General features: G+C 39.5%; 1 protein-coding gene across 5 annotated transcripts in view; it reads right to left on the bottom strand.

Annotated features, from left to right (window-relative positions):
• CORIN (corin, serine peptidase) overlaps positions 1–24,466 on the bottom strand; it is a 109,724-nt gene that overhangs the window by 76,790 nt on the left and 8,468 nt on the right. For all 5 annotated transcript variants that reach the window (XM_083630172.1, XM_083630171.1, XM_083630175.1 and 2 more), the window contains exons 2-4: positions 15,316–15,460; positions 12,027–12,464; positions 3,071–3,281 (exon numbers count right to left, since the gene is read on the bottom strand). In XM_083630172.1, the coding sequence (XP_083486298.1) occupies positions 3,071–3,281; positions 12,027–12,464; positions 15,316–15,436 (770 nt within the window). In that variant the 5' untranslated portion in view covers positions 15,437–15,460. The remainder of the gene's footprint in view (positions 1–3,070; positions 3,282–12,026; positions 12,465–15,315; positions 15,461–24,466) is intronic.

Below are 24,466 nucleotides of genomic sequence, written 5' to 3'. Positions count from 1 at the left end.
AAATACACACACATAAATATAAATCACAAAAAGGCTTGGACATGGGAAACAAGTTCTGGTAATTGTCACTATTCACACCAAATACATGATACACAAGATTTATATGATTTGAAGAAAAACAAAGCAATCATATTCCATGTAGGCAGACTATATATTTTTCCACAGCTGCCACACGGAGAGGGCATCATCACTTGGGTATAAAAAGGTAAAGGGACCCCTGACCATTAGGTCCAGTGATCAATCATGATTAGTGGGTCTCAGTACCACAGGAGCTAATGGTGGCATGGAGGGCTGTCAAATGTGGTTTTATATGATACACCTATGTACCTGTATTTGCCATCTTTAAGCAATCACCGACATTGCACAGATGAGCACTGCATATGATTTAGTGTGTAATCACATGGAAACATTATGTGTGAATCAATGCTAATCACTCTGTGAATGAAGAGATTTCTTCACTCTGAACTGATTTCCACTCAGATATACCAGCACACCTGCAGCAACTAAAATTCACGTGGAAAACTATAATCATTAACATTTATTTATTTTAGCTTATTTAAATATAATTTTAATAGCCTTGAAATAAGAAAAGCAGCCAGCACCCTGATTTGAAAACCTGCAGGTAACTGCAGCCTAAATAGGGAATAAGGTTGACTGGAATTTGATGAATTAGGTTTGCTGTGTGGTGCGGTGGATACATTGCTAGTCTTCCTTAGAAAAACTTTCTAAGTCTATAGGTATGCATGAAGCTCATAAAAATAAGGGTTCATCCACACATCCATGTTCATCACTTGTTGACTGTAACATCAAGGTGGCCCAAAGAGTAACCAGAATCAATACCATTATTTGACTGTCTCTTTTTTCACTGCAGATCAAAGCCCCTTCAAAATCATGTATCCATCATCCTTTACTATGCAGCTCATCTCACTCTCTTGTCTGTAAAAACGATCATGATTTTCTCCTCCTTTTCTCCTTGCACTGGATTCTTGCCTTCATCACATTCACTTAAATTTCTTTGTACTTCTAAATGCTTGAACCTCCTTGCTCCTTTTAATATTTCTTGTTTAATCTTTATACTCCTCCTAGAGCTGTATGTTCCTCTGGTACTAATCTCTTACTTAGATCAAAGATTACATCTGTTTTTCTCATGCCTCTGCCTATTTGCTTTGGCAGTAGTTTATCTCTGGAACTCATTGGCTCCAGAGTATCATTTGATTCAACCCTTCTGCTCTTTAACAAGTGCCTCAAATAATATCCATTTTCATGTAACTTTTCCAATTATCAAAATTTAGCAATCTATTTTCTCTTACTATCCCACCTTACCCACTTATTCTTTCCTTTTCCACCTGCACCTATTTAGATTGCAAGCCTGCATACGTGGCTCAAGGGGAGGAAAGAGGGGATACGTGCCACAGGTGAGAGGGGAAACAAACAGTACCCTGCCCTAATGTCATTTAACAGAACCACAAAAAAGTATTTCTCCCCTTTGTGTCCCAAGACACAAAGAAAAGAAGGCCTTCCTTCTCTCAGTGGTGGTGGTGGAAGGGAAACATGAATAGTCTTTCCCCTCTTCATCATCCCTTTGTCACTACCGCCACCAAGAAAAGGAAGCCTGCACAGGAGAGAAGGGGAGAGTTTTCCCACCTAATGCTGTCCACCCTCGCAGGGCCAGCCTGGCTCAATAACCCATGAACCACAGGGCTGGCTTGGTGAACTCAAGTCCTGGTGGCATCCAATGGAACCAAAAGCCTAGGAAAGCTGGAACAACTTGAGCCTCCTTGCCTCTCTAGCAACCTCCTAGCCCCAAGAGAGGAAGAGGTGGAGCTACCATCACCATGGCACAGCATGGAGCTGTAGCAGACAAAAGGGAGGTGCCCAGCAGCAGGCTAAAGTGGGGGAGATCTGTGTCAGAAGCAGCCCAAGGATGCTGCAGAGGTGAGCCAAAGGAGGGAAAGGAGAGAGGAGTTTCAGAGAACCATCTATGTGGTGGTGGGGGGATTGGCTAGTGTTGGCACACTCTACACATGGGCAAGGGCCATGCTGCACTTCCCCGCCTCCCCAAGATGATTCCCTGGCACTGGGAAGGAAAGGAAATTGGGGAGAGTAAGGTGTGGAGGCTAAGCCTCAGGACATGTGGGTGACCTCTGGGCTCCCATTCATCCTCCTGTTGTTCTCTCCCTTCGCTCCAGCAACTGTCCAGACTTCTGCCCCCTGTGGTAAAATGTATAGATCCAGGACTGTAAGCCTGCTAGTTCTGCTTAAGACTTGAAAAATCATAATCTTCAATATTATGTGGTGTCAACACAAAACACAGTATTTTTCAAGTGTTGTCCTTATTAAACTGAAAGGCACAATTATGTGAACATAACAAGAGTAGGGTTCCCCGTGCCTGGCCTCAAACAAGTCTGTGTCTTTATTGGCTACACCGATGGAAAACTTAACCTTCTTTTGCTGGAATACCTGTAAGGTATTCAGGGTGAAATAATATGTGGAGGGGATGGCAGTAGCTGGCCCCACTGAAACCTTGCCACAGAGCCTAAAAACCACATGCATGAGCTAGGACTATAGAAACCACCAAATATTCAGCTGCAGGGCTACTGATGGGAGAAATGGAATGTATACTTTGCATAAAGCAACTCAAAGTACAACACATCGGGCAAAAACTTCCTCAGATAGGTAAGAATTCATTTACATTTAAGGTGAGCTGTATTTTCTCGGGAAGAGGACAAATGCTTTCACAGGAAATTTCAAAATGCTGCATATTGAATTCTGCCACTAAATTAAATGTGGATTAAGATGCATCCAACTGGCCCATAATCTATAACAAAATCATTCACAAGAGTTAATGTGTTCAAACTGTTATAAGAATACTATTTAGTTGTCCCTGAGTAATACATTGCAGCTTGTTCCTTTGAGCTCATTTAGCTTGGCAAAAATCTGTTGGAGACTGTCATCCACAGCTAAATTATTTCAATAAAAAAGGCCATATGGTTTAACTCTAGGCTGCATTGCCATGATTCAATATTTGGTTGTAGTTAGTTCTAATCACCCCATTTTAGTTCCCAAATACCTGTCATCACCATCACTGATGCACTCAGGAAGAGCAAGGCTACAGCCGAACAGCATGATGTGTTGATAGCAGCTGAGGCGGTTGAGATAACCAAAGAACTTGAGAAATTTTTCCATTTCAATGCTTTTGACAATGGAAAGAACTGGTGTTAAAGTGGTGTGGTTATATGGCAGCATTTGGCACTGGCTGTAGGTGATACTTATGCAGGAACCTGTGAAACAAGAACATATGCGGGGGATGAACAACATTATTATACTACAAAGCAAAAATTGGCTGAATAGTTCAAACAAATATGTGACATTTAGCCGCCTCTTCTGTTAGTACACTACATTCTTGTTTTCTCTGCTGTTTTTCTCACTTCATACCTCATTTACATTTCCTTCTTTCTGATATACTGTTGCCCACTCTACCCCCTGCCAACTCCTGTTTTGCCCCTGGGCACATGGAGCAACATCCCTCCTCTATTATCTTCCCTTCAACAGCTGGCATTCAGGATTTTACTACATCCGAACATATAATGCCTAATAACCATTGATAGAGACTATGAATCTCTCCAAAATTCTTTTCAAGTCATTAAGGCCACTGGACATCACCACATCATATGGCAGTGAATTCCATAAATTAAATATAATATGTATTGTGTGAAGAAGTCATTTCATTTGACTGTCCTGGTACATTAATTTCACTGGGAGAACTAGTATTATAATTGAAAGAAAACATATATTCAGTTTTTCCACACTATGAAGAGTTTTATTACCTCATTTTTTCCCTTTGCCACCTTTTTTCTAAACTAAAAAGTTTCAAATGTTTTCTGCTTTTGTCAAAGGGGAAATGCTCAAATCACTACTACATTATTTGAATGCTGCTCTCTATACCTTCTCTAGCACTATGCTTTCCCAGTTCACTAAATTCAGCCACACCATGGATTTACATAAAGGTATTATTATATATCAGCAGTTTTCTTTTCAATCCCTCTCTTTGTAATTCCAACCCTGCTTACAACACAAGTAAGTGCCACTGAGTTCAATGGGTGTATTGGATTGCAGCCTGCCTAAGCAGACTCAAAATTAACATTGGTTGGTCCTTTCTTCCTTCATTTTAGTTTATTCAGACTATTTATTATTCTTTATAAGAATACAGAAATGTACAATATGCTACAGTAGTATAGAACTATAATTAATACTGTGCAATTCCCACAAAATATTATTCATAAATACAGTTTTAGTATCCAGTAATTAATTACATCATTAAGCATTTAAAGAGGAAAAACGAACCTAGTAATAATCCTTCCTCAGCTCAATTATTTCACCTATACTTTGTACTCTTAAATTTTCCCCAACAAATATTATGAATTCACTGAGTCTTGCACTTCACTGTTCCAATATTAAAAAAACCCTCAATTTTTCTATAATATAACATTTTCTCATTGTCTACCCTCTCTCATTTTAAGCAGATTTGTTAATTTTACCATATGCACCACATCCCAGGCTTTAGTTAGGCAAAGAGGTGGTACTTTTCTAGTTCTGAAATATTATGTTGATAGCAGCCATTTACAAATAAGCTGTCATATCTATATCTTCTGGTATTCCCCACCACCACCACCCCACCACCCCGATATCCAGATAATATTATCATTAGATCTCTTGGGAAGTTGTAGCCCATTATATTTTTTATTTCTGATAATTCTAAATTCCAAAATATCTAGGTCTTTATACATGACTACATAATATGGAATACCCCCCCCCCGCCCCCGGTATTTTACATTTCCAATAATGATCTGTAGTTCCTGGGTATATTTTAATTAACCTAGCTGGTGTCATTTGCCAATGAAGTTCTTCCTTCGTAATTCAGAAATTGATCTTATCTGTCAGAACTTGTCTGATTCCCACTGCAATCTGATGGCTGGGAGAAAGTCCCACTGCACTTGATGAGCAGATATACATAGGAGTGCACTGTTTATAGAATCATAGAATCTTAAGAGTTGGAAGAGATCAAGGGTCATCTATTCCAACCCCCTGCAATGCAGGAATCTCGGCTAAAGCATTCATGACAGATGGCCATCCAACCTCTGCTTAAAAACTTCCAAGGAAAGGAGTGTTCACCACCTCTTGTGGGAGCTGGTATTAATTACCTTGTTTTTTGTGTACCTATCAACAGCATTTGTTTTCAGACTATGAAATTCTGCTTTCTTTTAGCATCTCCCATTCTTGTATTTGACATATTTCTGACCTCTGTCTTACATGTGCCTCTGTAGGTCATGTCAAAAATTCATTGATAGCACAGTTCTATAAATGTCTACTCAGAAGTAAGGCCTGTTGGAATCAATGGGATTTACTCCCAGGTAAATGGTATAGAATTACTGTCTTATTTTAATAAGCAGCATCTAACATTTCAGGGTTTAAACAATCCTTGTCATATGTTGCAGACTCCCACTGATTGCTTTCAGGAGTTTTTCTTACACTGCCTGTAGCAAATTCTATTTATTTTTAAAGTGACAACTTAACTAAATTTTCCTTTCAGTGTTCCTTTCTTTTATCTTCCCTCTAATTTATGTCCAAGTTTCCATAACATATTAGAGTCTCTTAATTAAATAAGCAACTTATAATAACATCACTTAGCTTTTGCAGTTCCTTGCATTTTACAATGCAAGGGTTCCCCAATGCTATTCCTAACACATGGATACAATATTTATTGCAACATGTTTTGCCTCTGTTAATATATTTAAACAACCAATTTCATACTATATGTTGCACATTTTTGCAATTAAATTCTCAGAGACCACCTCTTTCACTATAAGGCCCCACACTTTGGCTGTTAAGATATTCTAGCAATGTGCTGTTAAAAAGCCCTTCTCTTGAGAGGTTATAACAGCAGCTGGGAAGAACAGGGTTTTCCACTGCATAACCTAAAGCTCTACAACCACCACACAGAGGAGATAAAGAATAGTGTCTAAAGGACATTAGCCAGTCATGTCTAATTAATATCCAGAAATGCCACACTTGGTGCAAGCATACATTGGTCCAGCCCATTCTTGAAATACTGTAAAAAAATAAAACTGTGCACAGGATTATCCCCATTAGTTTTGATTCCATCCAAGCAGCTTGTAACCCCATTCTGCAGACTACTGGGAGATACTTCTGTCTGAATAAGCTCCGAGGCTAACCCAATTTATTTTATATAATGTTCAATAATGGAGTGGCTAGATCTTTGGAATAAATTACTGAAGTTTTATGTGGCATTACACACACAAACACAATTTCCATTTCTTAAACTGAGCCATGTTGTACTGACCCTCATTGGAAACAATTGGGAATCCTCTGGTCTAGGATCTTCCAAAAATATTATTGGCCAGAAGCTAAGATGAACTGTACACATGCCTTATAGGGACAAAAGTATTACTTTCCAATAGTCATTCCTTCTTCACTTCAGAATTGTGAAAACAGCAATTCTGAAAGGGGAATGTCATCTATTCCCCTTTCAGTTTAGTCCTCACCAAACTATAGTTCTCAGGATTAGGTAAAGGTACCCCTGCCTGTACGGGCCAGTCGTGACCGACTCTGGGGTTGCGTGCTCATCTCGCTTAAGAGGCCAGGAGCCAGCGCTGTCCGAAGACACTTCCGGGTCACGTGGCCAGCGTGACGAAGCTGCTCTGGCAAGCCAGCACCAACGCAGCGCATGGAAACGCTGTTTACCTTCCCGCTATAAAGCGGTACCTATTTATCTACTTGCACTTAGGGGTGCTTTCGAACTGCTAGGTGGGCAGGAGCTGGGATCGAACGACGGGAGCTCACCCCGCCGCGGGGATTCGAACCGCCGACCATGCGATCGGCAAGTCCTAGGCACTGAGGTTTTACCCACAGCGCCACCCGCGTCCCAGATTATTATTAATCCGCGTTCTCAGGATTATTGGGTAGCAAATAGCTAAACTGGTACAAAACCAGAATATATTTGTAGTATAGATGCAGCCAAAGAACTTCTCCAGACAATCTGTTTAGGGACTAGACACCCTGATTTGCTTGCACACAGTGCTATATTTCTAGATAATAGGATATTGCATCATCAATGGAGCTTTGGATGGGTTGTACCAAGTGCTATATTTTCTAGAAAAGGAGGTGCTGGAACTCACCATGAATGCTTCCCTTGATCTCTTATCATAGCAATGGCACCTACCTGAGAGGTGCCAGAACCAGGTTTTGACAAGTTCTGGCTGGAAAAAAGCCCTGCTTGCATAAAGCTTACTAAAGACTATATCTGCTCTTTATTGAGCATTTGTTCTGACTGATTTGTGGGGTAGTTACATGACAATTAACATTCATCCTGATTTGCTTGTGGGGTGTTTGTGTCTTCCAATTTATTCATCTCACACGTCTCAATACACTTTCCCATCACTTTCCAATCTTCTTTAACTGTGCAATCTTAACGTTTCAGTATGCACTTGAATCTGTCCTGCAGAAATACTAAGTTTAGAAGCCCCGTAAAAGTCTCTACAACCAACAATCCAGGTGTCTTCTGATTTGCAGTATCAATCAAATTATCAAATAATGTGTCACGTGACTAACATGCTGATAATGCAAAAATCAAACTAACACCACAACTTTTCACCAAACCACCACCTCCCTGATGTTATTTGAAAATACTTTTTTCACATATAAAGTAAATTTTAAACCAACTTTTATATCACTAGTGTCAGCCTATCTTCCCCTTTGGTGTAAAATTATAGTAACAAAGAATGCCAGAACAGCACTTGGTACAACCCATCCAAAGCTCCATTTGATTATGCGATATCCTATAATCACTTGAGATTATATTCATTTTAATTTATTTATAGCGTTTCTATGCTGCCTATGTGTTCTATGGAAACACAATGATGATCTTTTCCCATGAGCAGATTTTTTAAACATATAAACTGTGTGTCTGGTTAAAAAGGTGTGTGTTTACAAAAATACCAAAATATTTTTGAATGTGTATGCATTTCAGTTCCTCTGTTGGAATCGGAAACTACCGTATTTTTTGCTCTATAAGACTCACTTTTTCCCTCCTAAAAAGTAAGGGGAAATGTGTGTGCGTCTTATGGAGCGAATGCAGGCTGCGCAGCTATCCCAGAAGACAGAACAGCAAGAGGGATTGCTGCTTTCATTGTGCAGCGATCCCTCTTGCTGTTCTGGCTTCTGAGATTCAGAATATTTTTTTTTCTTGTTTTCCTCCTCCAAAAACTAGGTGCATCTTGTGGTCTGGTGCGTCTTATAGAGCGAAAAATACGGTATTTTCTTTCATATCATTTGCTTCTTTCTGGAAACACTTTTTCAGAACAAAGCATGACAGGCTGCTAGATCAGTTATGACAGCCAATAAGCTATACTATAAAATGAACACAAATGCACTCTCATATCATAGCCTCTAGTCCAGACATGGAGCAAAACCAATGCTGCCATTCCAACTGTAGAAGGACTTGTGATCCAATGGAAGTGTCCACTAACCTAAGAGAAGGGGGAGCAATTTCCCCACTGCAGTTCTATGCCCTCTGAAAATCTTTTTCCAGCAATGTGGAAAGTGGCACAAAGGCTGCAAGAGAGGAAATTAGCAAAAACTGCCTCCCCTTCAGCTGGATTAGAAAACATTCTGCAAGAACAGCAGCACTGAATTTGCAAATATTTTCTTTCATGAGATGTAAAACTTACAATTGGTCTTTTAAAAATCAATTGGTTTTTTATATTTAAAAAACCAGTCATACACAACTCTCAGCACATAAGAGTTTATACTCTATAGGCCATAATCTTTGTCAACAATTTTATAAGGCTGAATTAACTAAATTCCACTTAATTTATGTACTTAGTAAGCCACCAAAAAAATAAAAATAAAACATTAAGGAAAGTGAAAGATTATAAGTAAACAGGTTGAACTATAGATGCAACACTATTGGCTCAAGACTGAAAGGGGCTCTTGTTCTTTACATGAAATTGCTTTTAATGGTACTTCTGTTGCACTTCAAGGGCTTTTTCATGCTGTCAAATTATTCCAGGCAATCATATATGTGGGTATAAAACTGTGTGGAAAAAATATCAGGATGTAGGAAATCAGTAGCCATCTCTGTCTTCAAGGTTGCTGGAAAGCAACTGTCTGCAATCTCGGAAATGGCTACTGGCTCTACACAACCTTGTGCCTGCAATACACAATCTCAAGGAGGAATCTGACATTGTGAACCACCTCTAACCTCACTGAGTATTTGGTAGAGATGCACAATATGATGAGTTCAGGACATTGGGTAGAAATTTTTCTATATGCTTTAAAATAGTGAGTAAGGGAAGAACTTAATATGTGGATACTCTTTTTTATTATTTCTTACATTAGTCGCTTGACACAGAAGAGAAAGAATGACATGCTGGTATGGTTTGCACAGTCTAGGTCAACAGCCCCATGCTCTGCGTATGCCTATGGCTACTCTTCTTTCTTTGTCTTGGATAATTTATCCATCACAGTGTTCTGTTGCTCCAGAAGTGGTTTAGTCATGCTGGCCACATGACCCAGAAATCTGTCTGTGGACAAACGCCGGCTCCCTTGGCCTAAAAGCGGAGATAAGCGCCAGACCCCATAGTATAATTTGACTGGAGTTAACCATCCACAGGTCCTTTACCTTTTACCTTACCTATGGCTACTCTTCTTCCTTTGCCTTAGTTAAATTATCTCGGAAGGTAATAGAGTATTACAGGTAGACTGCTGTAGTAAATGTTTGTGCTTGCTTTAACCTATAAACACACAAAGCACATGTTCCACAAATATTTCTATAACAGAGCTGTTCCCTAAGTTTACTATAGAAAAAATGTTAACTTCACTCTAACTAAAATTAGGTTTAGTCAGCCTTTGCCAGGGGCCAAGTTGTTTTTTAAAAACATTGTGTTTTTCAATTATACAGGAACAAGGTATAACATAAGATAAAGGCACCAAAAGAGAAGAAGCCCATTGCAAAAATGAGGGACTGGGCTGTTAAGAGTTGCAGGGCCTGCCCTGTGGAACTCCTTGCCCCCCAAAATTTGGCAGGAATCCTTCCTGCTTTCTTTCAGATGTCTTTTAAAAACTGTATTGTTCTGACAGGCTGTTGGAAAGACATGCAGTTGAGAATGAAGCAATAGAAGGAGCTTTTTGTTTCTTCAATTTTGAAAGGTAATAAGAGGTCACAGAGAATTGCTAGCAATTGCTAGTAGTTATTGTAATGGTTCTAGGGGTAAGCCGGTGCCAACACCTGGCTGTGTTGCCTGAGTGAACCTTTTCTGTCCGGACAGCCACTCACCCGTGGCTGTCTCAATCGCTGGCAGAATCCGTCAGTGGGCATTTCTTAAACTTCTTCCAGCAAAGAAGCTCTTTGACACCTAGTCTCCGCCTACTTTCCCTGCGCGGAAGCCTTCTGCGCAAGGAGGGTGTGGGCAGCAGAGGACCCCTACTCTCCCCGCTGGTCCCCGGCAAGGAGTCATGGGACCGCCTCACCGATTCCCCCATCTGCCCCCCTTCTCCACTGGTGCTACGCTGATTCTCTTCCCCAGAAGCTGGGCTGCCTCTCCCCATCCCGGGACGCTCTCTGGAATCCCTCTGGAGCTTGCTCTCTCCCTCCGGCACTGAGGGCAGTTCCCTGACAGTTATGTATGTATGTATGTATGTATGTATGTATGTATGTATGCAACCATGCATGTATATGTAACACAATGGGTATAGGGAAGGAATATCAATTAACTTATGAGAAATTAAAAGAAATTAAAAAAATATACCCCCCTCTGTGTACGTTAGAACCAGTAACTATCCCAGCCAGAGCTAGCCCTACCTTTAAACAGAGTGAGGCAGCTGTTCTGAGCTGGCCCTGATCTCTTCAATGAGGACTGCGTCCATGCCAAGTCTCCCTTTAGTGCAACGTTTCGAGGTCAAGTTGCAGAACAACTCAGATTTTATCTACCTTTATCTGTTTTTGATCAGATATTTACATCATATTGCATTTACATCTATAAAATTATTTTTATTAAGTTTGCAGTTCCTTACTTTCACCCTTTTATTTGCAGGGTATATGTAGTGTAAGCAAAATGGTCGCTGATAAATAATTGTCATGCTAAGTAGACTACCTAGATGTACTAAAACTACGAAAGGTAAAACAAGGAATGATATTTTATTCAGTTTGATATTTTCAGTTCCAGTTTTCAGGGCATTTCAGAATGTCCCATCTGAAGTCTATAAGCTGCCCTTAAATATATTCTCTCTCTCTCTTTCTCTACACACACACACACAAAACTATGGAGGAAGTGCCCAAGACACATTTGAGAAGAGATGCCCCCTACAATACAAAGACTTCAATCCAACCAATTGTGCTTAAGTACCATTTAAATCAACAAGGCTTGTAAACCAGCTAGTTCTACTGACTACAAATGAGATTTAAATGAGACTAATTTTCTTGGATTTTAGCTATTGACTACAGAATTATCAAGAGCCTTCCAGCAAGGCAAGTCAACAAATGGACAATTTTAAAAAGTGAACGGGCTTATCACTTCAATATGATGTACTTAATGTACTTACCATGCTTGTTTAATGTATCTTGCTAAGCAGTGATCTGTACAGTATTTGCTTCTGATTAAAGAGCTTAGTCTGCCATACTGGCAGGGATCTTCAATAACCCATGTTCAGAACAATTATTTAGCCAGCTAAATAATGGTTCAACATTAAACAAGGTCCAGATAAGGACTAGTATGTCTGGAATTTCCAGACGCATGTCAACCCTTGTCATATTGTGCAACAACTTTGGGCAAAAGTAACAAAAAAACTCAACAACTCCCCCCCCCCAAAAAAAAGATGAGAATTACCTGAACAAACTGATATTCCTTGGTAGCTATTGATTTAGGACGTATGCAAATTATAACACCACAAAATTATATTATATTTCTTGCATCATAATTAATTAAGGATCCATATTAATATAAACTTACTTTTTTTCAAATCCATTTGCTGCACAGTAGATGGACTGGTGGGTTTCAGGATAGAAAAAGATGAATTCTTGTCTATGATCTTCACAGATGTGTCTGTGGACTGTAGAGTTTCGTCTCCTGTATTGGTTGATGACCAGGAGTTGTCTCCAGGAGTTTTGGTCAAAATCTTTTCACCTGTAGGACTAGTTTTCAGTGATGGGGTTTGTGAGGCAACCTGTGCAGCTCCCTTATGTATACTGAAATTTTTATGTATTTGGTCAAGGTGAAATAATGGGTTTGTGGTCCAAGATGGTGGTTGTATTTTGTTCCCCATAGATGGAACAACATTTGAACGACCTTCAGTCATGTTTGGAAAAAGAGTATCAGGCATTTCAGTGTCACCATCAGGGTGAAGTAAGTCGCTTTCATTTGAATGTAAGCATTTTTTCCCCAACACACCTGAATGGAAGGAAAAAATCATAGAACATAAACCTGAGAACCTGACAAAATTCACTGAACAAGAATGAACATCCCATACACTACCTACTGGAAGAGATCCTGTAGGTAGTTGGAAGCTATAGAACAGAAGGCAAGAGAGGATAAGGGTTTTTTGTTTGTTTAATTCTAGGCATCAGTGTTCTGATTTTCCTTCCATTGTGTACATTGCCATCTGTATCTTTTAAAAGACACTTTGTAGCTCTATAGACAAATGTACTTCCCCCTTAATAAAATTTAAAATGAACATATGGGAAAATAATATCTGGGATACAGCAATGTCTGAGCATCTCACCAGAAACAGAAGGGCAATTAAAGGCATAACACACAGAAATGTGGAAACAGATTTCCAAGAAATGTGGACCCTTTCTTTAATTATGTTAATGACCAAAATCAAGACCTTGTTATATCAACTGCTCAATATTTTCAGTGGAGAGGTTACATTAAGAAATATGTTTAAACATTGTTTATATCTAGAGTCAATTGATAGAACAAACACCATTCAATGTATTGCTGGATAAGTGTTTAATGGTTCTTGTATTTGTTTTTGTTTAAAAAACAAAAGAATTTTTTTAAAAAAACATTTAAAATGCCAGACAGACATTGTTTGCTATATAGAGCATTATGCAGTTTAAAGTTCAAACCTATAAATGACTTATTTGGGTTTCCATTTTCATATTCTAAATTATTTTCTTTCTTTTTTTCAAAAAATAAAATTGACATTCTCTAAAACATCTCCTTATTCCAGGGTGGGGGTGAGGAGTGGTAAACCGTAGGGCAGTGCAAGTCATTCCCCAATTCAGTTCAGGTCTCAGTTTAGCAACTCTGCTCTGGTCCTTTTCTGACCCAGACCCAATTCAGGCCCTTAACTGAAATGGAGGCCTTGCACAGTCCTAATGTTTAAACAGGATTTAAAGCCCCAATTAAACAACTCAGTCAGCATCAGGGGATAAGGGAAGGAGGAGACATGCAGGCAGAGACTGTAACCCTGTAACCTGTACTGTCTCCTCCCTCCCTTGCCGCCTGATCATCCCCTTCTGACAGCTCAAGATCACTCTAGGGGGATCCGAACCAGGGGGATCTAGGACCACCTTGACCCAGTCCAGACAAATACTAGATCGGCATGAATCAGCATAATTCTTACTGGAATCCAAGATTTGTCTGGAGCAGATGCACAACCCTAGAAAACAGGGCCCTGTGTGATTCCTCTGGGGCAAGCAGGTTCTGTTTTTAACCCACAAATGCTTTGTCCTTATAAGTATCTACTATGCATATTACATGAAAATGTGTCATCAACATAAAAAATACAAATGGGGTTATGGGTATTTTAGTCTTGCCAGCTTCTCATAGACTTACAGCATATGTTTTATTTGTAAATAAATTTCAACTGTATTGAGGATTTCTTAACAACAATCTCACCACAGCACACTACTTGATCCCATGGTAATTATCTTTATTTCTAAAACTGTGTAATTTATTTCTAAAAGCATGAGCTATTAATTACTTGTTCATATGTATTTACTAAATTCTTCCTATCTTTCTTTTAATGTATGAGCCAACAAGACAGCCTGCATAAAATAAATGTGTCGATGTGAGTAATAAAAGTAACAAAAGTATAAAGGTTTTTTTAGTTGCAGAGCTCTCCTAACTACAGAAATCCAACATAAATTACTCCTATTCCAAACTCTGTGTAGGAAGAATTGGATTTACACCACCTTTTCTGTTGTCTAAGTTCCATTGGGTTGCTAAATCACATGACTAAGCTGAAAGGTGTTGGAATAGGATTCTCATTGCCCCACCCAACTCATATCAGGCCCCCTGAACACCCCCCCCCCTTTGGGGACTTACACCCGTATAAGTTACATCAGCTTAAGTTCCACAATCTGAGACAGGGTGTGGGACTTATGCCATCATAGACCCAGCTCAGCCCTGACTCAGCTGGGAAAGCCCAGCACATGTCAAATCAAAACTCCCTCATCCCAGCGAACCCTGGGTTTGGATTATTTTATTCCTAGAAATACACTTTTAATATCATGTTTCTACTTTGTTAGCTTACTTGATCTTAACTCCCTTCAGTCTGTTCTCTATTTAAAGACGGATCCCTAGACTCAGTTATCAGACAATACAGTAACGCCCACCAATCATAGAATCAGAGTTGGAAGGGACCACAAGGGTCATCCAGTCCAACCCCCGGCAATGGAGGATTCTTTTGCTCATCTAAACAAAAAATGCAGAGGCTATAAAAATGTTTTACTGCAAATCATCTCCTGGGCTGAGCCCTGAAAACAAGACACACGCTCCTTTGGCCTTGCTGACGTGATCCAAATACGTTTGGCACCAGCTTGACTGCAGGAGTTGCCAGAAAGAGGCGTAGCAGACGCCATCCAACCGTCTTAGGGTCTCCACTCCAGATTTGTGTAGGGTTTACTCCTTAGCCTTTTCTTCTCCGAAAGTTTTCCCACAAGGAAGTGGAGATTTAGGATCAGACCTTTCCTTCTCCTAATTGGGCTACCTTCTCAGGTTGATGAACTTTAATGCAGGATTCTCATGAACATTAAAGCTCAGACCTTACTGCAAGCATAGGTGGTTATCAAGTGACCCATGGGTCAGAAATATGAAACCCCAAAATATGCTCACCATACAACTATTAATGCCGTATTCCTCTTGCCTACCAAGAGAAGAAATTAATAACTGAACATCTTTTCTCTTAAAGTACACCGAATGCTATCGGTGCTACTTTACATTATTAAGTTAAACTACTAGCAAGGTTTGTTGCACTGATCTTTTTGTCCTTGCATATGAATGTAGTACTTACCCACAAATGTAAGAAGGATCACCAGCAAAAGTATAAGAGCACAAATGCATGGAATCAATATTAGCAACAAGAGTCGAAGGTACTTGGCAGAGACAAGTTTCTGAGAGCAACCATCCTCCATGTTATCTTCATCTGTTACAGGGACCTGAAACACAGAGAAGGCTAGTTTTTAAATTTCTAACATAAAAGTTGCATCTAAGTATGGCTACTCCATGACATAATAGTGACACTAAAGCAAAATACCGTATTTTTCGCCCTATAGGACGCACCGCCCCATAGGACGCACCTAGATTTGGGGGGAGGGGGGGAAATAAAGAAGAAAAAAATTATTTCCCCCCCCCAGGCGCGGGGCTGGCACGGGGGAAGCCCGAGCTTCCTCCGACCCCAGCCCCCAGAACAGGCTGCTGCCTGCAAGCCTTGCGAGCCCGGCGGGACCTCCCACCGGGCGCGCGAGGCTTGCGGACATCTGCCCGAAGCACCGGGCGTGCTCCGCAGCAGGCTGCCGCCCGCAAGCCTTGCACGCCCGGTGGGACCTCCCGCCGGGCGCGCGAGGCTTGCGGATAGCTTCCTGAAGCCTGGAGAGCGAGAGGGGTTGGTGCGCACCGACGCCTCTCGCTCTCCAGGCTTCAGTGAAAACCTGCATTCGCCCCATAGCTGTCCTAAAAGATTTAGAAGTGCTAATATAAAATACATTTTTGTTTTTAAAAAGAGTCTATATTTTTTGTTTTTCCTAGGATTGTAGGGCAAATGCTCAACCTTTTACAAGGTGTTTATTAGAATAGCAAGATTATTAATCCCAGATGTGGGGTCTCTGCTGAATACAACTCCTCAAATTATACAATTTCTGACGCAGGAACAACAAGAACATTAAAACAAATTTATTTTGTACTAGCTGGAGGCAAACAGCGATGGGATAAAAAGAGGGCACATTTACCCACTGCCAAAACAATGCCCAATATATGGAGGCCTTCTTTGGGAGACAAATTCTATGTAATAAGGACAATATCTCTCGTAAACCAAAATAAAAGACTCTTATAAAAGTCAACAATACTGACTCAAGTTACACGGTTCATTCTAATGTATATACAGTGGTTTTCACAGACTCCAGCCATCCACCAACCAAACCTGGGAAGTGAGTATTCCTTCATCCTTAAAAACCAATTCCTCTTCTCTAACCTAATACTATTCCCCTCCTCCTTACCACCCACGAAATCTGGGCATTTCTCCCAGTCCAGTAAATCAACTTGATATCTTGTCCTCACAACAAGGCTTCATGTGGTTCTGTTGATTTAGAATGTGTGGATTTAGCCCAGGTTTTGAAGACGATTTCATTGTTTTGGTTTGTCCATTACAATGGAAACAGTGAATGAATGACAAGAATTGTATTGGAGTCTTCCTTGAAGAATTGGAAAGGATAATCAGAAGCTCAACATAGTTATTAGTGAATATTAGGGCTTAGTAAACTCTGCTGTTGCTTTCTTAAATTTCAAACATTGTTGTATAGCTTCATTAAAAACCACAAAGGATAAATTATTTTTGTTCTTTGGCATTCTTATGAACTGAAATATCTATGATGGACAAGCATTAATCCTTGCATTAAACATTTGCTTTTAAAAAATGAGTAAAGGCAAAATGCTCAGAAAGAAATAACTTGGAACAGAAGTTCCATTATTTTCTCTGTTGCATTATAAAACGTAATGCAGAGTTAAAAGACTACTCCAATTTTTTCATTTTTTAAACAAATCCAATTACAGGATATCATTTTTATTAATAACCTATATAATAAATGTGGCTAATATTTAGGGGTGAAATAGTTCTGAAAATAGTGTGAATTCCAAAGCCATGAGTACAACATGAGGGAGACTATACTGAGGGAGCAGTATGTGTATGGAAGCAAGATATTAAGACCGATTTCCTTGTGAGCCTGGTCTGGTTGACAAAAATGCAATGTTGTTTCAAAACAATTCTGTGAAAATATGGAATACTGTTAAAGTGGATTTACAGAGATGGAGAAGAATGCATCTGTCACTCATGGGTAGAATTTCGGTGGTAAAGAAGAATGTATTACCTAAAATGTTGTTCCTCTTTCAGACCGTGGCAGTAATCAATTCAGTAATATGTTTTAAACAATGGCAAACAGACATTACTACAATTATTTGACAAAGGAAGAGACCAATAATAAGTTTCAATAATTTAACAGATGTAAAAGAAAGAGAAGGCTTAGCCTTACCAAATTTAAAATTGCATCATGAAACAGCATGTTTAACTTGGTTAAAAGAGTGGGTAACATTAATGAAGATTAGATTACTGGATTTGGGAGGAATTGATAGAAGATATGGGTGGCGGTGGCAGGGGATGCGGGTGGCGCTGTGGGTAAAAGCCTCAGCGCCTAGGACTTGCCGATCGAAAGGTCGGTGGTTCGAATCCCCGTGGCGGGGTGCGCTCCCGTCGCTCAGTCCCAGTGCCTGCCAACCTAGCAGTTCGAAAGCACCCCCGGGTGCAAGTGGATAAATAGGGACCGCTTACTAGCGGGAAGGTAAACGGCGTTCCGTGTGCTGCGCTGGCTCGCCAGATGCAGCTTGTCACGCTGGCCACGTGACCCAGAAGTGTCTGCGGACAGCGCTGGCTCCCGGCCTCTAGAGTGAGATGAGCGCACAACCCTAGAGTCTGTCAAGACTGGCCCGTACGGGCAGGGGTACCTTTACCTTTACCTTATGGGTGGCATTCCTATTTGTGGCATGACAAAGTCAAAGTACATAAAGACTTTCTTAATCATTACATAAGGAGGAGTCTGTTGGGGGTGTGGAGGAGGAATAAAGATCTTCTGGAACACAAAAAAAACACCTATGGATATCACCAATAGGTGAACATAAAATAAATGATTAAGTGGGCAAAAGATGTTGGACACAATATAGTTATTGCTACCTGCGAAAAGCTTCGGAAAACATGTATGAAATTTACAACATGTTATAGCTTGAAAGATGATGTACAGGTGGTATTTAACACCAAAGAAGCTAGCTCGATTGTAGAAGAATGTATCAAACAAGTGTTGGAAATGTAAGAATTGAAAGAGGTCATTCTATCACATGAGGCTGACCTGCATGGAGGCCACGGCCTTTTGGGTCATGATATATAATAGGGAAAAAATTCAAACTGATCTTTCTCAAGAAAGCCTTCCTGCTGGGGATACTGGAAAGTGAAATTCCAAAGAAAGCTTAAACTGTATTTATCTATGTAACCACTGTGGTAAGGAATCTCTATGCACAGAAGGATGAGAGAATACCCTCAAAAGAAGAATGGCTGGTGAAAACCTTGGAATATACAGAGATGGCAAAACTGACGGCACTGATAAGAGACACAATAAACAGAATCCTTTAAAGAGGACTGGAAACCCTTAAAAAAATTATTTTCCATAGGTGAAGTCCACAGCAGGGTTTGAATATTAAGAAAAAATAGCAGAACATATTGAGAAACCTGTTAAAGAGGATGAAACTGGATATGGTGGAATTATAAAATGCCATTGTCTATAATCTTGAATATAAGCATTGATGATCAGTGAGTGGGAAGTCATTAATATGTAGAACTTAATATAAGTGTTGAGTAACAAAATGTAACTTTTAAGCTTGAAATATATATATATTATATATATATATATATATATATATATATATATATATATATATAGAAAAAAAGAGATAAATGCATGGTGATTTGAGGTGTCCAGGTGTTATTTTTACTGCATGGGGGGGGCGCACACTTCCATCTGCATTGCAATACTGATGTGAATGTGCATCTCTAATCATTGCCTCAGGCTGCATATGCAGTATTGCATGCTGTTGTATGTAGACTAAAATCCTAAAGTATAACCTAGATATAATAGCCTACTTGGCGATGTTGTTCCACTTTTTTTCATTATGTGGAACATAAGAATAATTCTGTCCACTCTTTATTTAAGAAAAACCTTACAAATTGTAAAAGCACAGAAAATGGCAGATATTTCTAAAAGGGACAAAGTATATTTTCACTTTTGGCATTAGCAAAATCACAGAAAGCAGCTGTCCCAAAATGTTGCTGTTTCCTAAATCATCATTTCAATAAGTAAGTCCTCATTTATAAACAACATGTTATGTTTGTTATGAGAATGTAATTAGTACCATGTTGATAAATTATACAAGAAATATGTCTTTGTACAGTTGAAAATAGCTGAGGAAATTCCATATGACAAGCTGGTTTTCACATACTGCTATTGTTATCTTTACATCTGTTATTAATAATTCCATTCATTTCAAGTATTTCATTTACAAAATATAAACAGATGTGTAAACAGTTAACCTTTTATAAACTGCTGAGATTAAGAGAATTAAGAAAATGTAAGGGCAATGATTAGCAACTGGCAGTTCTGGTGCAAAACATGTGAGATTATCATCTAGTCTCCAGTTCAGTGAAGTATATAGTGACAGGTGAACTAACTAAGCAAATTAAAAAGTTTGCACATGATTTGCTTAAAGATTGGAGAAGGCTCTAAAACCACTGGAAGCCTCCATAAAAGATAGATCGAACAAGGCAGCAGACACATCTGTGACAGCTAGTGAAGTGCTGGACTTGGGGCTGCAAAACCAGACCCATCTTGGAAAGCTGACAGATGCGATACTTCAGATGAAGCTGAAGGACCAGCAAGACCAGAACTGCTATTAAAAAATTCACTTATCCGAAGTCCCTGAATGAGAAGAGAAGTGCAAGAAAATAGACTTTCTGATCAGGTTCCCCAGCCTGCTGTAAACCAACAAATGCAAACCATAGCCCCACTGAACAGAGAACTCTCCCTGAATGCAACTGCCTGAGGCATTTGGCTCAACCAACAGAGGCAGTAAGACAATAACCACAAATATACATACAAGAATAGACTGATTAAATCAATGATATACCAAAATAGAAGATGCTTCAAGTTTGGAAACAAGGACAACTGTTGTTAACTAGAGCAGCAAAATACTCTTACTACAAATAAAATAGTGCTGATAAGATCTGCCCCACAACCAAGAGCTGATAGGATCTGCTCAATTGAGTTCAGGCTTTGCAGCCCCTATGAATGCTTATATACATACAACTCTCCAGACAGACATAGTTTACAAGAGAGCCCTTAAGTCCAGAAAACAGTGAATTTTGGAACAGAGCAATATTCTTTGACGAAACGGCCACAGCAATTAAAGAGCTACAGAATTGAAAAACCACTGGGCTAGGTGAAGCATTCTATTAGGCTTTTTGCAGGCCTGAATTTAAATGACGAGAGGCCCTAGGCTACTCCATTTGTGAGGCCCCTCCCAATCCCCCACCCTCACAACTGGAAGAAAATGGAAGAATGTTATAAACAAAATTGAGTGAAGCCAAGGATGAAGACAGGTATTTAAAATTCTGCAATTCACAATTTCTCCTCTAAAGGACATAAGATGTTATTGTCAAATAGGTAAAGGTAAAGGGATCCCTGACCATTAGGTCCAGTCGTGACCAACTCTGGGGTTGTGGCGCTCATCTCGCTTTATTGGCCGAGGGAGCCGGCGTACATGTGGCCAGCATGACTAAGCTGCTTCTGGCAAACCAGAGCAGCACACGGAAATGCCGTTTACCTTCCTGCCGGAATGGTACCTATTTATCTACTTGCACTTTGACGTGCTTTTGAACTGCTAGGTTGGCAGGAGCAGGGACCGAGCAACAGGGACCAAGCAACAGGGACCAAGCAACGGGAGCTCACCCCGTCACGGGGATTCGAACGGCCAACCTTCTGATCGGCAAGTCCTAGGCTCTCTGGTTTAACCCACAGCGCCATGGTGATTTTAAAAAATGCATAAATGTTAAAATTAACACTGAAAAACTTTTGCAATAACAGAACTTTGTAAACCTTTTGTGGAATAAGCATTAATTTTTAGGAAAATGAAGTTGTAATGTTATTCTTTTTTAAAAAAAACTTTAGTTTACAAATTATATTGCCTGGGAAATGTAAATATTATTATCACGATTACCTGACAGTGTGGCACTTTTAGAATCTACTTTATGTTTTCATTAAACAGTTTTTAAAAACATATTAAGAAGTAATACAGTAAGACTAAAAATGTTTTTTTCCTAGCCTTCCTTATAGCAAAATCATCCAAAACGTCATCAAAAAATTTTTGTCTAAATTTGTCACTTTCAATGTACAGAATGCTCAATGCGGACAACCTCTCTTGAGACATCGTGGCCCTTAATTCATTTAGTCTTGAAAAACTCTCCCGAGCTGTTAGTGACCATAAAGCTAAGAAATAGCCACAAGACTGTTTCCACATTAGGAAAGGCCATCTGAATTTTTTCTTTGTATATAATTTGATAAAAATAATTTAAACACTTTCTTTGGCCATCTTCGAAACGAGAGAAAGAACAGGAAAGTAGATACTGTGCGTGGAGAAGATGGAGAAATGCTATTGGGCGACAGAAAGGAGGAACTGCTCAACATTTACTTTACTTCCAAACTTTACACAAAAGGAAAGCAATGCCCAACCTGGTGATAAAAGAATAAATGATGCAGGGAGGGAGCTGCAGCCCAAGATATAAGTATAAAAAAGAGAGGTGGTAATGGATCACCTCGCTACTTTAAATGGATTCAAATCCAGGGCCTGATGAACTGCACCCAAGGATGTTAAAAGAACTTGTGTTGTGTCAGAACTCGTCTATAAGCTTTCAGAATTCTTGGAGAACAGGTGAGACCCCTGTGGACTGCAGGTGGGCAATGAGGAGTCTGAAAGGTAACATGATAACAACAAATATGTAAAGGGCCGTGACATGGAAGATGGAGCAAGCTTGTTTTCTCTTGTTCCAGAGGGTAGGAACCAAACAAACGATCTCAAATTATAATAAAGGAGATTCTGACTAAACATTACGAAGAACTTTCTGACAGTAAGAGCTGTTTAGCAGTGGAACGGACTACTTCAAAAGGTGCTGAACACTCCAATGGAGGTTTTTAAGCAGGGGTTGGATGGCTATCTGTCAGGGATTCTTTAGTTGTGGTGCTTGAATTGCAGGGGGGTTGACTTGATGACCCTTGGGATCCCTTCCAGCTGTACAGTGCCATGATTAAAAACAAAACAGTCCGTGCCTATAGGCTTACTATCGAAAAAACACAACACAAAAGGAGGGCAGAGACAAAATGTATGGCATTAGTATATGGATTGTAACCTGGCAACACTTGCAGAGTATGCAGAAATTAAGCAGATAATTATGTTCAAATAAGGCATGTCAGGAGGTAGGGGTAGCTAACTTTTTTGTCTAGAGGACTGTATTCCCTCTTGGCTAACACTCCAATAGCTACATGCCAGCAGCAAGTATGCAAAAGTAGTTGTGGCCACCCCCCACCGCATCCTCCTATTCACACATACACACAAAGGTACGAACACAACCCTCTGAGTAGAGGAGTTGTGGTCCCCTCTCCAGTCAAATGATCAATCTGATGACTGATGACGCTGGACTTCACCCACCCCAGTGCTGTGGCTACTACCATTTGGGTTTGAAGGAGAGTGACAACTGTTCCAATTAACTTTGCTAAATCACAAAAACATTAAATACTGTTAATGTGTGAAGGATTATTTTTAATTGGGGTACTGCATTGGGTCCCCACAGTAAATTTGGTTCTCTGGTATGTAGGTATCTGACAAGACTTTGAAAGGGTTCTCTGGTATGTAGGTATCTGACAAGACTTTGAAAGGGTTCTCATTCTGTAAGGCCTAATACTCAACTTTAATTTCTGTAGGGGAAACAGCAAAAGAAATAAATTAACTGGTGCAGAATAACCGAATCTTCTTATGCCTTCTATTCTCCAGAGGATGCAATAGTCTACTTGAAGCCTAAATTAGGACCCATTCACATATGTTTTCTCATTCCTGGCAGCATGGAATTCCTGTACAAGTATGTAGTTGGAATAATGCCAGTAAGGGAATTACACATCAGTGATTCCAGGAAGAGAAAATATCTTTGGTGTGCAGTTCCCTTTTGGTACCATCCCAACAAACATTTGAAGGGGAATCCCATTACACGACTCAACCTATAATGGAGAATTAAATGTCTATAATGAATCCTGATTTTCTCCAAAAGCAGTCGTCATTGTTAACAAGGAGGAAAGGAAGAAATGGAAGCTGCTTAATTACAGTGGTAACTAAAATAGACAAAAACATTTATGACCACAGATTATTATTGTTGTGTACAATACTGCAGTAACTGAGATACCCATGTACTTGGGAATATCAGCTGAATATTGATGATACATGCACATTTTTTAATGTATGTTTTGCCATAGTATCAAAAAGCTTAACAAGGCACAGACAATAACATATTAGTTAAAATATTTGTATCTGAAGCTGTCCTAATACAAGTTAAAACAATTAACAAGAATTTCTGTTTCTAGTCAGTTGTACAGGTTCATAGAAATTCCACATACTTGAATGTCTAGAAATAACTCTGAACTGGGTCTAGTTTAAAATTACCCTTAAATCAGAGTTGAGGGGAGAGGAGGGGGAAATTTTCAAATTTAGCATGATGTCTTTAGTCTCAAATCAACAATAACTTATAGATACTCTACATTTTGTTAGATATTGATGCTGAATGACTGAACATGAGCTTGTTCTCAGTAACATAATTATTTCTTCCTTTCTAAGGTTATGAAAAGATGCAAGCGTTTCTGACCATGTTTCTCAGCTGATTGTTGAGAAATTACATTTTAGTAAGTTTATGATTTATACAATGCTTATGTGTCCCCAATAACACATACATCCTCTCAACATTTCTCCGCATCTATTTTGGGCATAACCCCTCTTCAGTTTAGTCTTGCTTACATGCCTTTATTTTTGTTCCAAATTGAAACTTTATATCGAGGCAATTATGGAAAGAGAAGACATGCAAAACCTGAACAAAGGCACTTCCCCTTAAAAACAGGCGAGCGTGGCGGGATTCCTAAAAACTTGTTGCATTAAAAAAAATAGAATAGAAGAGTAAAAACCTATTTGCTGAGTTACATTTACCTTTGGAGACGTTTCCTTTTGGATTTTGCAAATGCAGAAAAACGAGGAAGTAGCAGTAAACTACCATAAAGCAATATTAAAAAAAAAAAAGGTCTGGCCACCCTGTTTCACCTACC

Source organism: Podarcis filfolensis, assembly GCF_964270895.1.
Source record: "Podarcis filfolensis genome assembly, chromosome: 9".
NCBI lineage: Eukaryota > Metazoa > Chordata > Lepidosauria > Squamata > Lacertidae > Podarcis > Podarcis filfolensis.
This window is presented reverse-complemented; position numbering and strand designations above follow the sequence as displayed.